Source organism: Humulus lupulus, chromosome 6 (assembly GCF_963169125.1).
Source record: "Humulus lupulus chromosome 6, drHumLupu1.1, whole genome shotgun sequence".
Classification (NCBI taxonomy): Eukaryota; Viridiplantae; Streptophyta; class Magnoliopsida; order Rosales; family Cannabaceae; genus Humulus; species Humulus lupulus.
Window position 1 is genome coordinate 216,997,519 of NC_084798.1, and position 16,964 is coordinate 217,014,482.

The 16,964-nt window shown below is 33.3% G+C and overlaps 3 protein-coding genes across 3 annotated transcripts; 2 read left to right on the top strand and 1 right to left on the bottom strand.

Moving 5' to 3' along the window:
- Positions 1-638: 638 nt before the first annotated feature.
- On the top strand, positions 639-2,878 carry LOC133786066 (receptor-like protein 7). The gene is made up of 2 exons (XM_062225280.1): positions 639-2,714; positions 2,804-2,878. The coding sequence occupies exons 1-2, from the start codon at positions 639-641 to the stop codon at positions 2,876-2,878; spliced, it is 2,151 nt and encodes a 716-aa protein (XP_062081264.1).
- Positions 2,879-2,897: 19 nt separating this feature from the next.
- On the top strand, positions 2,898-6,588 carry LOC133783294 (putative receptor like protein 25). The gene has a single exon (XM_062222873.1). It carries the CDS (start codon positions 3,020-3,022, stop codon positions 3,536-3,538), a length of 519 nt encoding a protein of 172 aa, XP_062078857.1. The 5' UTR covers positions 2,898-3,019; the 3' UTR covers positions 3,539-6,588.
- Positions 6,589-6,747: 159 nt separating this feature from the next.
- On the bottom strand, positions 6,748-9,578 carry LOC133783293 (putative receptor protein kinase ZmPK1). The gene has a single exon (XM_062222871.1). It carries the CDS (start codon positions 9,420-9,422, stop codon positions 7,179-7,181), a length of 2,244 nt encoding a protein of 747 aa, XP_062078855.1. The 5' UTR covers positions 9,423-9,578; the 3' UTR covers positions 6,748-7,178.
- Positions 9,579-16,964: the final 7,386 nt, after the last annotated feature.

Below are 16,964 nucleotides of genomic sequence, written 5' to 3' on the forward strand. Positions count from 1 at the left end.
TGTGAAATCTAAGACTATTCCAAAGATACAGTTGTGTGATGATTTTAATTGTTTTTTTTTTTTGACTAAATTTTATTCTTTAAGATTTTGTTATTTCTCCTTGTTCATCATGTATTAGTACATTTGTATCTTTTTTTGTTTCATAATAACTTGGATTGAGTTTTAAAGCCCAGGGACCACTTAATACATTTTGTATCTTTTTTTATTGGTTCATTGGATGGCACTGCATATTTTTAATTTCGTTAAGTTTGGAACGTGTGAAATGGGGGAAAACTCAAGACTAGTCCAACTTCCAAGTGTCATTTCAACTCAAGATTAATAATACTTGTTTGCATTAGACTTGAATATTAAGACTAGTAAACCATTTGACATGTTATTATCTATATATAGCATTTATAAGACTTTTCTTCTAAACAATTATTTATTACTTTACAAATATATTGGTTATTTTTTTCTTTGCCGTGTATATGTCTATTGCTCCATCAGCTAGAATTGAAAGGTTGAAAACTTTTCAGCCTTATGAGTCCACTTTGCGTGTATTTTGTGCTAAAATAAATTAAAAGAAAAAGCATTTATGAAATGCAGGTATTTAAAATCTACTCTTCTTTTACAACTTAATTTCACAACTCTCACAAACAATGGAAAATCGTTTGCTCTTCTTCATCATGATCTTCGTCACATGTTACTCTATGACAACACAACAAGCTCTGAATTCATCTTTCACTTCCTCTGGAGTGAGATGCCTCCCCCAAATAAGCTCTGCATTGTTGCAACTAAAGCAAGAGTTTGTCTTTGAAAAGCGCAATTACAATCATTTTTATGATCCAACTCCATCTAATGAGACCCTTTCTTACCCGAAGATGAGGTTTTGGAAGGAAGGAAAGGACTGTTGTGAGTGGGATGGTGTCACGTGTAGCAGCAAAACAGGACAAGTAATAGGGCTTGATCTGAGTTCCAGTTGGCTTCAAGGGCCTTTGCATTCCAATAGCAGCCTCTTCAGCTTACGTCAACTTCACCGGCTCAACCTTGCCTACAACAACTTCACTCTTTCCAATATTCCATCAAGCTTTGCTCATCTTTCGAGGTTAACCCATCTTAACCTCTCTTACTCCTTTTTTTCTGGTCAAGTCCCTTCTGAAATCTCTTTGTTGTCCAATTTGATGTCTTTTGATATCTCTTCTGATATTCACTATGATTATGATCGTGAGATGGTTATTAGCCTTTTATATAGCCCAACGATAGCATTTGCTCAAAACATGACAAAATTAAGAGAACTTCATCTGAACAATGTGAATCTTTCTTCGCCACTACCTGAATCTATGGCTAACCTATCCTCCTTGACATCTCTATCTCTTAGTGATTGCAATCTGTATGGTGAATTTTTGCAAAACATTTTTCATCTACTTAATATTCAAGTCATCGATGTGTCGTTCAATCGAAACCTCAATGGAATATTACCATATTCCATTGGCAATCTCAGATTCTTAAGGGTTTTAGATCTCTCATCCTGTAATTTTTCAGGGACCATTCCATCTTCAGTTAAGAATTTATCACATCTTTCATCGCTTGAATTAAGTTCCAACAATTTTGATGGTCAACTTCCACCAGCTTTGTTCATAATGCCTTCCCTACAATATCTAGGGCTTGACCATAATCACTTTAATGGCCCTCTAACTATCCCAAATGTCTCGTTATCATCCCAATTGACACAACTTAATTTGGCTGGGAACAAGCTAACCGGAAAAATTCCAAGGTCAATTTTTGAAATGCGAAAACTTGAACAGCTGTACCTTAGTGACAATAACTTAAGTGGCACAGAGATGAGCGTGCTCTCAAAGCTGAGTCTGCTTCGAATTCTTGATCTTTCATATAATAGTCTAGTTGTAATGGAAAACACAACAACAAATTCCACTATAATCTTCAAACTTCATTATTTGGGTTTGGCTTCATGCAACATTACAGAATTTCCCAAGTTCCTAAAAACCCAAAATGAGCTACAAGATTTGGATCTTTCCAACAACAAAATTGAAGGCAAGATCCCCAAATGGTTCTTCACTGTAGGGGCTGAGACCTTGGGGATATTAGATTTGTCTACAAATTTCATCACCGGTTGGGAACAAGTGCCGAAAGTGCTTCCGTGGAAAGCGTTGTCGACTCTTTACTTAAGACGCAACATGTTTCGAGACACATTACCAGCTCCACCATTTTCTGTAACGTGGTTTGACATTTCGAATAACAACATTAGTGGGAAAATTCATCCATTGTTCTGTAACTTGACTAATCTGGAATCTCTCCATATGTCCAATAACAACTTAAGCGGTGAGATTCTTCCATGTTTGGGTTCCAGTAGCTTCCTTCGATACTTGATATTGTCTAGCAACAAATTTGAGGGCTCTATCCCATCATCTCTTGGGAATTTGACTTTGCTTCATCGTTTGGACCTCTCTAAGAATAGACTCTCTGGTAGAATTCCTGAGATGGGAAACAACTCATTGTTCTGCAGTTTAAGAAATCTTGACGCTCTTGATGTCTCAAATAATCAATTAAGCGGCTCTATTCCACAATGCTTGGGAAGTTTCAGCTATAATCTTGAAGTGTTGATTATGAAAGAGAACAATTTTAGTGGAGAAATGCCTCAAACATTTCTGGATGGAAGTAGTCTAATTACTCTTGACCTCAGTCATAATCAATTAGAAGGAATGGCTCCACAATCTGTAACCAAGTGCAATGCATTGGAAATTCTAAATCTCGGATACAATCAACTATCTGGCACTTTCCCCTTTTGGTTACAAAATTTGGCAAGTTTGCAAGTTCTTGTGCTGCGTTCCAACAAATTTCATGGTCCAATATGGGATCCCAAGAAGTTTATGGGCTTTGAGAAACTACTGATTGCTGACTTCTCTTTGCCAATTGGAATGCCATTAATACACACAATAATAGTGTCGATAAGTCAAAGCCGGAGTACGTCGATGACGGAATCTACTATGAGTCGGTAACGGTGACTAATAAAGGCTTTGAAATGGAATATGTCAGGATCTTAACCATCTTCACCTGTATCGACCTCTCAAACAATAATTTTCATGGTGAAATTCCAAAATCTGTAGGGGATCTCCAATCATTGATTGTGTTGAATCTATCGAGTAACAATTTTGACGGCCACATCCCACTATCGATTGAGAATCTGAAAGAAATTGAATCATTGGATCTCTCAAACAACAAGCTCTCTGGAAGAATACCTCAGGAATTGGCAGCTCTCACATTTCTTGCGTATCTCAACCTTAGTAATAACCAACTTACGGGGCCGATACCACAAGGTGGACAGATTAGTACATTTCTGAATTCTTCATTTTATGGAAATGAAGAATTATGTGGCTTTCCATTATCAAAGGAATGTGATAGCAGTGATGAGTCTCCAAGTACACTTGAACATGAATCTGAATTTGAGAGTGGTTTTGGTTGGAAAGCAGTGCTTGTGGGATTTGGATGTGGCTTTCTTGGTGGACTGTTGGGTGGATATTTCTTCATTTCGAAGATATAAAACAGGTATCATATAAAATTATAGCAGTGATATTTAATAGTTATAGTATACGTACCAAGTCACTTTTCTACAACTAAGTTATTATGTTTATGTTATTTCACATGGGAATGATGATATTATATGATTGACTCCCAAAAATCTCAACAGAAATGAGACAATGCCAGCTTTCAACATTGTGACACACATATATACTTGTGTATATATATATATATCAGCTTTGTTTAATTTGGTTGATCTGACTCTTTGTTTCCATTATTATGTTAGAGTGTTTAATTTGTGAGAATGTCAGTGTTGCAATTAATCTTTCTCTTTTGTTTATCTTGGTTAAAGTATGTAACTTCCTTTTATTGCAGCAAACATTATTCCTTTTACTAAATTATTTTTAGTACTTTTTTTGTTTAGGAATTCTGATTAATAGATTTGTTGACTTCTTATATGCATAATCTTATGCATTATTCACTCAAAGCCCATATCAACTATAGCTACTTTTATATGACATATATACATATATGTATGTGTGTGTACTCATGTATCTATTATATAAATTCTTGACTATAAACTTGTCAACAAACACACAAAGCCAAAGAGAAACAGAATAGGAAGAAAAAAAAAGGCAAAGCAGTTACTTGTTTCCAAGTCTAATCCAATAAGAAGATCAAGTGTACACCCTCAAACACTCTCCAAAGAACACAATTAGCACTCAATTTCAAACTCAAAGAACCACCAGAGTTAACCCAACAGAACTCACTCAAACACTCCTGTTTTCACTCACCAGAAAACTAAGGCTTGTTCTCAAAGTGTATCAGAAAAGTAACATGTACAAATGAATGACAAAGCGGTTCAATGCAAGCTACAGTCTTGTGTAACCGAAATAACTGTCTGAAATGTATGTGACACCAATAAACGACATAAACCATGTATATGTATGTTACTTATAATAATTGAATGCATTTTGAAAGCTTTTGTAAACATTAATTACTCTCAACTCTCAGATGGCATATGTATGTGTTCTCATGTACATGTGCATTTTGAACTATATTTATGTTGTAATATGTAATCTACTAAGGCCAATTATTATATATAAGACAAATATGAGAATGAGTTGCCAGGAGTGGACAGTAGCAGACCCAAAACTTGAGTTGTCAGGAGTGGACAGTAGCAGACCCAAAACTTGAGCCACCAATCATGGTCTGGCCAATGATCACATCATTTACAAAGTACTTAACACTTCTTAGTTCAAATCAAAAGCTTGCCATACAATTGGCTCAAGTATATAGTTTCTTTTTAATGCAGCAAATAAATTTAATTAACTGATTTGATGAGTTCTTATGCATTATTCACTTAAGTCCTTAGATGGAACTAGTTCTATACATGTATGATCTTTCTTTTTTTAGATGTTACTGAAGAAATTGGTAATCACAATTCACAAAACCTAACTTACCAAGAATAAAATTTTGGGTATATTGCAGCATTAATAATATCAAATGTATGTTAAATAGTTGTGGAGAAAGTTTTAGTTGATAGTACTTGACACTTAGTCTTACTATTGAGTCAGTTATTGATTTAATATGTGTTATTCTCTTTTATGCATAGCATTTGACTTGTATGTCAGTTTGTTTACATGACAAATCCTCTGTTCTCTGGTTTAGAATTTATACAAAAATGTGACGAATCACATTGAAAATGCAACAAAGCAAAGTCGAATACCAGAAGAAGAAAGGTTAATTAAAAATAAAGGTTTCTAATCTCAATGACCATGTCACCATTAATCAATCAAGTTCAACTATGTGATTCACTTTTAAGGTTGAATTATATGATTTTGATTGTAATGCTGGCACTTTGTACATCAAATATTTTATATAACTAGTTAATCAAGCAAGCCAATGTATTTAACAAATTGAGAATTGTGTAATATAATTTTTAATGGTTCACATCCTTTTGTCTAAACAGTTGATATGTTTTTAAGTCATCAAGGTGTCCTTTTTTTCAGACCAAGTCTTCAAGTTTATATATATATATATACTTATTGTTCAACTAAATTACCTCTGTTTTGGTAGCAATGTTATTCTTTTCCTTTTAATTAGTATTTCATTAGTACAGATCCAGTCAATTCTACTTGGGCAAGTTTATTGATGAGCCTCAAAGATTTTCAGCAGCTTGGTTTAATTTGATATTTCTCTTTTTGGTTGCCATAATAATAATAATAATAGTCAAAATAATCTTTACTATATATATATATATATAGATTCTATTAAATTGGAAAAAAAAACTTAATATACAAAAATAGCTAAACTACTGATCGCACCCCCAAAACACACATTTATGTATTTTACCTCTAATTTTTACATTACACCATATATCAACTTATTTGTATTTTCTTTACATCATATAAATATATTATCTTTGCATATTTTTTATTAACTGAAATAAGAAAAAAAAAAGAAGAGAAAAATAAGGAAAAGAATAAAAAAGTGCACTTATAAGTTTAGCAAATAATGATCCTTATTCAAAACACAGATTTCAAAGAATTACCAACTTCAATTTGTGTGTTGTACAATTTGGAATCACTATTGTTGGAATATTGCAGAGAACTCACACAATTGCCTAGCAACATTTTTAAAGAAGATGCCACCAAGGATTTGCAATATGATGAATCTTCAGACATTAACTAATTTTGTATTGTGTGAAAATGATGGATCAAGGATCAAAGAACTGGGTAAGTTGCTTCTGTATTTCAGGCCTTGAGTATATTAGGGATGTGAGTGAAGTTTTAGAAGGAAACTTGAAGAACAACAAGTATCTTACTAAGCTTATTTTGAAGTGGAAAGATGAAGCTGGTGATTCAACAAAAGAAAAGGAAGTACTTGATGCAAGCTTGCCAAATTGGGCAACACATCAATCGTATTGTAACTTGGAAAGTGTTTATCTAAGAAACTGTAAATATTGTTGTGTGTCACAGCTATCGTTTCACCAGCTGAGTTCACTCAAACATCTTCAGATTATGAACACATATTGACTGTAAATGTATCAGCATTACATCTTGCACTGAATTGGTGACTCTGTTTCCAACAAGAACACATATTGACTCTGCATACCCTTGCCTTGAAAGGTTGTTGATAAGGCAGTGTTCAAGGGTAGAGTCATATTGACTCTGTCCATTGAGGCATGCGAAATGCTCATGGAAAATCGCATGAGATGGAATTTACCAAGATACTTGTCACTGACAGAGTTAACAATTGAAGAGTGAAGAGAATGATCATCATTGCATTTGCAATAAGATGAATCTTCAGACATTAACTAATCTTCAATCATATCCGTGATGATTGTCATGGTATTTCTTTGAACAAGCGATTTTAATTCCTAATACAAAGATGTCAGAAGTTAAATGTACAAATGTTGTCTGTTTTTTAATCGCTAAATTGATAGTTACATACAAATGCTAATAAAACCAAAGTACAACTTCTTGAAGATTTTGGATCATTATACATGTCTAGCTTAGCTTATCTAATTTGAGACTATATATGCTAAGAATTAATTAAACATAGTTTAACCTGATGGGGAAAATCAAAACGAAACAAGACTTCCGAGCATATAATGCTGATCTGTTTTATATAAATATATATATATATAAATATATATATCACTTCTTGTCTTTTTCGTTGCTTAGAAGCATCTCCACAACTTGGCTCATGGTGGGTCTTGCATCTTTGTCTTCCTCGACGCATCTAAGAGCCACTTCAATCAAAATTTCCACCTCTCTCATGCTACAGTTGCTTGCGATCACGGGTTCTATGATTTCATCAATCCCCTTTTCACTCAGCGAAGCACTAGCATTCATCTTATCTCTTACCCACGTAACAAGCTTTTTCGGTCGTGCCTCACCAACATCTTCTGCATCCAAAACACCTCTTGTTGGGCCATTATTTCCTGTAACCATTTCAAGCAAAACAATTCCGTAGCTATAAACATCCACTTTGGAGGTGATCGGAAGATTGTAAACCCATTCAGGAGCCATATAGCCTCTAGTTCCTCTTATCCTCGAGAAGCTTGAGTTATCACTGAGCTCATTTCTGTTTAGTAGCTTTGAAAGGCCAAAATCAGCTACTTTTGGTTGATAATTAGAGCCCAACAGTATGTTATGAGGCTTTACATCGCAATGTAAAACCCACTCCAAACACTCTTCATGCAAATAAGCAAGGCCTCTGGCTGTCCCTACAGCAATATCAAACCTCATTTTCCAATCCAAAGCATTGGAAGCCAAGTTCTCAGCCAAGGATCCATGTTCCATGTACTCATAAACTAGAAGTCTATGCTTTCCCTCGGCACAATATCCCCACATTTCTATTAAGTTCATGTGGTTCAGTGCTCCTATGGTGCTTACTTCTGCGTAAAATTCAACTTCTCCTTGGTTAGTATCTGTGAGTTTCTTGACGGCCGCAACTCGATTATCAGACAAAATTGCCTTGTAGACGATTCCTCCTGCACCTCTTCCAATCTCTACACTGAAACCCTTCGTTGCCTTTTTTAGCTCTAAGTAACTAAATTTTCTGAACCCAGTAGCAGCAAGAAGATAACCAGCCTGAATGTTATCCAGGGATGAATTTTCATGGTTTCTAATGACGAATAACCAAACCATTAAGATGACGCAGATCTCGACTCCTCCCACTCCACAGACAAACCAGAGCATGAACTTAAGTACTCCACTGACATTTTTTTTTACATACCTTCTGTCCAGATGTTGAGTCGAATTGCCTGATGATAAGAAGCAATTGAAATTATTGGACTCATCATAATCTGGAGCCCGGTGAATAAGAGAAGAGAGGACAGATTTAGGTAGTTTCAAATATATGTCACCATCAAAACCAGGGGCCCGGTATCCATTTCGGAGGTGCGACTTGACGTAGCAATTATAATAACCGCCGTCTTTGTTATACTTGTAGTGAAATCCTACGCACGAGTCACACAATTCCAAGCACGTAGATTTGCAGCGTTCCAAGGTGTAGTTCCAATAGAAGTTGGAATCATAGCCGTAGAACTCGACACGTGGAAGGTGAAGAAAACCAGATTGATTAACATTACTACTGGAGCAAGGGAGTTTAAAATCTGGTTCACACCCGTGAGTCCAATCAGTGTGGTTTATCATCTTATGGCCAGGGAGGCAAGCGCATTTCCTACCATATTCAGGCACGTAAGTACAGAGGCTATTGATCCCACAAATGCCATGAATCTTGCATGGTTGTAAAACAGCTTCCCACGTAACTGTCCACGTACTACTTTGCTTCCCTTGCTTTGATCTACTGTACAATCTAAGATTTCCGTCAGCTTCAACTTTGAGGATTCTCTGGAGTTTAATAGCATAATCCGAAGCCATGACTGTAAAACTATCTGACGAGCTGAAGATCCCCCAAGAATCAAGAACGGCTGTTCTACTGTCGTTGAAAATGGATCTTCCAGCGTAATTTGGCAAAAGCCAAGGGTCTGGCCAGTAAATGCTCGAAATCTCGGGACCATCATAGAGAAGACGAAGGACGTTGTCGTTGTCGTAAAAGAGCATGTAAAATCCAGAGGAATAGTTAGTCTGGCTTCTAGATGACACTAGCTTTGTGTTTCTTGTGAGTGTTTGTCCAGGAACAAGAGTGTCCGTTGGGGAAGCAAAGCTTTGCCACAAAAGGACACGGTTCTGAGTGATTAGGACAAGGTTTCCGGAGTCCAAGAGTTGTAGCTGGGAATCTGAGTTTGAAGCGGTATCACTGGACCAAACGGTGGATTGACCGGCGTCTGTAAGTACAAGGTTACCGGTTTTTTGCAAGGACAGCTTCGAGCGCCTTCCGTTTACCGGATGATCCCGGTTTGCCATCCAAATCAGCGTCAGGTTTTGCCTCATCGGAGATGGCTCAGGCTCAGCCTCAGTGAACCATATGGCAAGGCAATATGCATTGTGGCCCACTTGGAAAAACCCGGCGGAAAATACTCCTCTCGGTGAGGTTAAAACATCAGCTGGTTTTTCAACGGAGAGAGAGAAGCCTTCTCTCAATAAGTCAATGGACGCAGAACGCAGTGAAAAAAAGAAGAGAATTAGAAGCCACAAAGATAGAGTTAGAGCGCCACCCATTATTATTATTCAACCCAGAAAAATCATATGGAGATAAGTTTAGAGTTAGGAATGATTGAGCCGCCAGGGACTGATGGATGAGCCATTATTGAAATAAGAAAGACTACGTGTACTTATTTAAATAAATGGCTGCTGGTTTTTGATAGAACTGGGCATAAATCTTAAATTATTATTTTTTATTATTAGTCAATATATACCAGTACCACGATCAAAATCATTGGTCTTGCTTAAACCTGCTAATGAAATACATCATGAGCAATATCACGCGAGAATTATTCTTTTGACCATGTACACTACAAACATTAGAAGAGACTATTGAAATTTCTCTCAACATACGTACATTATAAAAAATAGCCCAATTGCAATATTAGTATTCGAAATAAGAAAAAACAAGTGGAACTGTTACAGCAACTAGGCTGTGTGATGGCACACCAAGTCGGACTTAATACAATATGACGCACCAGATTAAATGAATATGATAAGTTTTTTCTAAAATATATATATACATATAGCTACTGGAAAATAATTATTGGATTTACCCAGCAACTTGAGCATTGTTTTTCAATTATATATGGTTGTTGTAGTGTTTGGTTCAAAGTTACGAATTTTAAGTTGGCCGTGTTTAATTTAATAGTAAATGAAAAAATAAAAATCAAATTAATTACTCTCCCAAGATTCATGTTTCATTGGGATACTAATGAGGAACATTATTAAGACCACATATATATATAATATAATATGATATAAAATGGAATTGAGCCTACCTATTGATAAATTTCCGAGTAAGTACTCAATACATTATAGCATGTGCTGCGCTGCTTATTCGAGAAATGAACAATGAAGATAATTGGAATCCAAGGGCACGATCCCAGAATAATGCTCAAAAAATAACCATTAATAAGAAAACAAACTCAATTTGGTAAAAGTGACGTTTAGGACATGATTACATACAAGCACAATTTTTTTTGAGTTTGGGTCACGTATAACACGAAGTTGTACGAATAGGCTAACTTGTAAGCACAACGATGGGATAAAAAGATCAAATTAAACCCAATAATTTTATATCAATAAAAATAATAAATATTTACTTCTCAGTTATCATTATTATTACTACATTGTTAACTAACACGGTTGACTTAGTTTGAGTATTTGTGTTAGTTGGTAAGTGATACAAAATAAATGACATTTGCATTGTTTAAAAGACTAATGTTATTAATGGAGCGTGTTTGTGACAGTTTTCAACTAAAACAAATGAGCTCATTTTTGTTAGTTTTGCACTGCCACAAGAGCTCATTTGCGTTAGCTGCAAACTATCACAAAAGATATTTTTTTAATATTTAAAATAAATATGGGTCCATTCCTATAAGCCCAAAATTATCATTTAACCTAACCCTCACACACATATCTTTCTCCCCCTCTCTCTATTACCCGCCTCACTCTTGGTATAAATATGAATAAAATTAGGGACCCAACTGGGGTAGGGGGATTTTAAAAAATCATTAATACCGAGCCAAGATAAATACATATATATATATACATTAAATCAACACATACTAGGGAAAGTAGATTACCTCTTGTAGCCTATCAAGATTCCTTGAGTCTTTTAATATAATCAATCGATCTCCCTATCTAGTGAAGACTTATACCTTAGTCTTCCAAGTCGTTCATCAAACACACAAGGATGATTGTGGGCACGTAGAATTCACAAGTTAATTATTTAGGCTCTCTATATATTCTCATCACATGATATCTAGAGAGTTTGGAGAAGAGAGAAGACTTGTAAAAAGTTCTAGAATTTTCAGGCCTACAAAATGCTATTGATACTCTTCTGAAAGAGACTGATAACCAAAAATAACAACTGATCTTAAATAAGAATGGCTTCTATTTAGACTTATAAAGATAAAATAAAAAAATTTATTTTTCTTTGATTGTTATTAATTCAAACTGATCAATTATCTTTTATTTTAATTTTTTATTTAAATTGAATTTAAAGTAATAATTAAATAAACAAATAATGTTTGAAATTAAAAATTCAAATCTTAGGGACATGTGGCACCACAAAGTGTCGCCACTTTAATTGCCTCCATAATTTTTATCATTTGTTTGTTTAATTAATTTTAAGACAATACATTTATTCTCAAAAAATAAATATGAGTTAATTCAAAATTAACCTTATCTTAAAACTATTAGTTTGAATAATTAGCTCTCTTTAATATTAATCTAAACTAATATAAAGTTTTTCAAATTAAAACTAATTAGTTAATTAATTAATTATTTGCACATAATTATCACTTAGCCCTAGAAAATTAATTCATTTACAATTAAGTCCTTCTCTCTATAAATATTTCTTGTGACATCCTTACCCTTGAGAGTGTAGGACAGAGGCAACCTGGGGACCATGGACCTATAATACGAAATTCCAATAAACCAGACAATTAATTCCATTATTATTCCACTATAAATATGAAATTGCACTCTAAGTAATTATATAATTATATTTAAAGAGTTTTCTCTTGTAGTCCATTAATATAATCAATAAATGTAGTTATGTCCTCTATTTATTGGCTTGCTAATTAGAGCTTGTTAAAAATTATCATTCTACCCTTCTAATTACATATTGATCCTTAAGTATCACTAATTCACCAGTGAATAATCAATCTATAATCATATTATATACTTGAGCTCATTAACTATTTAGAATATGCTTATCAAATGTAGCTTCTGGTAGTGTCTTTGTAAACAGATCCGCAAGATTGTCTTCAGTTGCAATCTTCATAACTTTCACATCTCCCTTGGCCACATATTCTCGCATAATGTGATACTTCATTTCTATATGCTTACTCCTCTTGTGACTTCGAGGTTCTTTCGAGTTGGCTATCGCTCTTGTATTGTCACAAAACAACACAAGCGGTTTATCCATTTCTGGAATAACACCAAGATCTGAATATAACTTCTTTAGCCAGACTATTTCCTTAGCTGCTTCTGACGCGGCTATGTACTCAGCCTCTATGGTGGAATCTGAGATTGCAGACTGCTTTACGCTTCTCCAAATCACAGCTCCACCCCCAAGAGTAAACATCATTCCAGAAGTAGACTTCCTGTCATCGACATCAGTCTGTAAACAAATAATAGAAGTTTATATTAAACAAATAATCATGAAAATAAAACATGTGAGCAAAGTGATTAAGCAAGTCAAAAAATGATTTCTATTCTTTTATTGATAATAAAATGAGATTACAAAGAATTTGAGTTTTAATTAAATCATAAAACCCCAACAGAGTTTTGTTAGGCGGAGGATAAGGGTTTGTCCCTCCATCACGATACTATTTTTTTTAAATTGTACAAGGCTTGGAAAGTACATTTTTATTTTTATTAAACAAAATAATATATATATATAATCTTCATCATTCTTAAGTGGTATAATGGTTGGAAAAGTTTAATCTTATGAGGAGTTCATAGATCTAGTAGGTCTTTTGTCAAAAAAATTACTGTTCAAAATTTGTTTAGCCCTTTTTAAAATTTTGCCCAAGGCCCCTCAAGACCTTGAGTCGACCCTGCCAACATTCCATCAAGCTTTGCTTAGCTTTCGAGGTTAACGCATCTCAACCTCACTTTCTCTAATTCATATTTAGCTGCGAGCAATCTACGTTTGTGATTTCGTATATTTCGTTTCTCCGACATCTTACTAAGTTTCCCCCTCATCTTTTTGCAAAAAGCCGCTCCACAGTGGTAAAGTCTCATCTTGTGTGTTGGCCAAAGTTACAATAGTCACATTGAACCCTCGAATATGTTCGAAAATCTCGAAATGATCTTCCAGTTCCAGAGAGAATTCGCAAAACTCCGTTTCCATATTTTGTGGTCATGTCCCCTTTGAAATCGCCTTGTTGTCTAATTTGATTTCACTTGATCTCTCTTCTTATGTTTCCTACGATAATTATGATCATCCGATACAGGTTAGTCTCTTATATAGTACAATGGCAACACTTGCCAAAAACATGACAAAGTTAAGAGAACTTCACCTAAACAACGTGAATCTATCTTCCCTACAACCTCAATCCATGACAAATCCATCCTCCTTGATATCTCTATCTCTTAAGGCTTGTAATATGCATGGTGAATTTTTACAGAACATCTTTCATCTACCTAATATTCAATTCATCGATGTGTCATGCAATGGAAACATTGCTGGTTCTCTTCCCAATTTTCGCTCTGGTAGTAAACTAAAGTCATTGAATCTTTAATTCACAAGACTTTTTGGAAAATTTCCATATTCCATTGGTAATCTCAAGTCCTTGAGTGTTTTAATACTCTCAAATAGTAATATTTTAGGGTATGTTCCATCTTCAGTTAATAATATGTTTCGTCTCTCAACTCTTTACTTAAATTCCAAAAACCTTAACGGTCAACTTCCATCAGCTTTATTCACAACGTCTTTATTGCAAGTTTCATCTAACCATCCAAAATGTCTCGTCATCATCATTGTTGAAGGAGCTTTAGTTTAGATGTAAACAAGCTAATGGGAGAAATTCCAAGGTCAATTTTTGAATTGACAAAACTAGAACACATCTCAGCCTTAGTGAAAACAACTTAAGTGACACAATTGAGATGAGCATATTCTCAAAGTTGAGTCAGCTTCAGAGTTTTCATCTTTCACATAATAGTCTATCTCCGATCACAAACACTGAAACAAATACATGGATGAAAATAGGTACTATAAAGAGTCAATAACAGTGACTAATAAGGGCTCAGAAATGGAACTTGTAAGTATCGTATGGTAGAATTATTATATGAACTAATATAATCACAAACATAATTTCATAATCACAACCAAAAAGTAGATCTTATTCTGCAACTCGGGTCGATATGTTTGGGAGTCATGGGTCTGAAACTCGGTTTGCTTGCTCCTACAAAAGCTCATACGGGGTGTCTCCTATTCCTCTCCCGATATGAGTTATAATTGGAGTGCCTACTAATTGTTAATAATCATAATGGAATGGCTAACACTTAAAATTGTATTTGAAGCACATGATAGCACCCTAATGACTACAGGTTGGCTCATTAAACCATAGTCCACCATCTCTAACAATATGCGCGAAATAGGCACAATATACCCCTTAGAGTAGAAAGGCATAAGATTAATAATCACTTTTGTTTAATATTTGTTATAAATATTAATAAATATAATAATATTTTAAATAATTTCAATAAAGATATTTACGTCTCTTTCTTGAAAAGTTTGACCACAAATTAATTGGATGGTCTTATTTGTACATTTTTTAATTATATTAGATCAACTAAATACTCTAATAAAAAGGTATGAAAATGTCCACCGCTGTATGTTTTAAACTATTGTGCAATTTATTATTAATATATATATATATATTTAAATGAGATATTTTTTATAACTAATTTAAAAGAGATATTTTAAATAATAATTTAAAAATCAAATTATATACACATCTTATTATATAAATCTTAATTAATTATAATTTTATTTTAAATGAGATATTTTTTTTTATAAATAATTTAAATAAGATATTTAAAAAAATTAAAAATTAAAAAACTAAGAAACTGTTTAAGTTAACTGAATATGTTTAAAGTTAACGGAATATGTTAAAGTTAATATTAAAAAATTATTAAACCAAGATTTTGTGAGATGCACTTTTTAATAAATAAATATTAGTGTTTATTATTTTAACAAAAAATTCCATAGTTTTCGTTAGATGTAGCATAATATATATATATAAAGATATATTTTTAAAAAAAAATTAGAGATTTAAAGAAACGACAAATAAAAAAATAAAAATAAAACGACAAAAGGTTGATGTAGAGCATACAAGGTGGGCTTAAGATTATTTGAAGTTTGGTGTGGTGTGGCCCATGATCCTTATCAAGCCCAAACTAATCAAAATACCTTCAAAACTTAAACATTGGAGAAGTTTACATAAATATGGGAAAAAGAATAATTGTATAAAATATAGTTAGTTTTGAAAAAAAAATGTTTAAAATATGGTAATTTCATATAATATAAAAAATTGATTACTATAATCACAAATACACAACTCTCTTTTCTCCTTTCTTCCTCTCTTCTCTCCCATTTGGTTCTCTCATCTTAGCCATTCGTCGGTGATGCTACCTCTGCCCCCGATGACGATGCACCTATGCCCCCACCCCTAATGACAACGTACATCCCCCTCTGGTTCTTCTTCTTCTTCTTCTTCAGATCTAGTTTTATTTTTATTTTCTTTGTTCTTCTTCTTCTTCTTTTACACATCTAGTTTCGCCATTTCAAATCTGTTTTTACACTTCATATTTAAATTTTTTTCCTTCTAAACGTAACTGTAACCAGATACAGTCACGATCTGTTATGATTTCTGGGTTTTTTTTTTTTTTTTTCAGATCTGCTTAAGTAACCAGGTACAATAGCGTCTGAGTCTTTTTTATTCAGAACCGATATTTGTTTAGATCTAGTTATAATTAGTTACAATATCGATTAATTTAGATTATTTTTTTTTTTAGATTTAATTTTCTTTCCAGGTCTAGATAAGTAACTAGTTACCGTCGTAAATTTTTTTTTCACATCTGAATTTTTTTTCAAGCCTAACTGCAACCAGTTAAGATTATGTTCATTTTAGATTTTTGTTTGAATCCTATTTGTTTTCAGGTTTGGCTAGGTAACTAGTTACCATCGCAACTAGTTTTTTTTCATATATATTTTTTTTAAACCCAATTGTAACCAGTTACCTTCACGATCAATTTAGTTTATTTTTTCATATAAGTTTTCTTTCTTCAAATCTCACTAAGTAACCAGTTACAATTCAACTGGTATTTTGATAATATTACATTACTAAAAAATTAAAATTATTTTTATAATTGTAACCAATTACTACAACACCACTTAAAAAATAAAACTGATTTTTATAGATATAACCAGTTACTACACATCACTAAAAAAATTGACAGTGGCAAATGATCACTACCACAAAAAAAATATCAAAATTTTTCTGATAGTGGCAACCGATTACAGTGGAGAAAATGTTGATTGAAGAAGATAAAAAATAAAATAAAAGAAGAAAACAAAACATTTTTCAATGTCTGAACAAAAAAAATTAATTAAAAATAATACCTACAATTACTAAAATACCCTCACAAAAATTCAAAATTAGCCAAAATAATCTTATATAATTAAATATGATAAAACTAATAAATTATTACACAAATATGAGAAAACAAATCCCATAAAAAAAGTAAGAAAACATAAAATACCATATAAAATGCACACACAAAAAAATGTTATATTTATCAAAGTTTAGA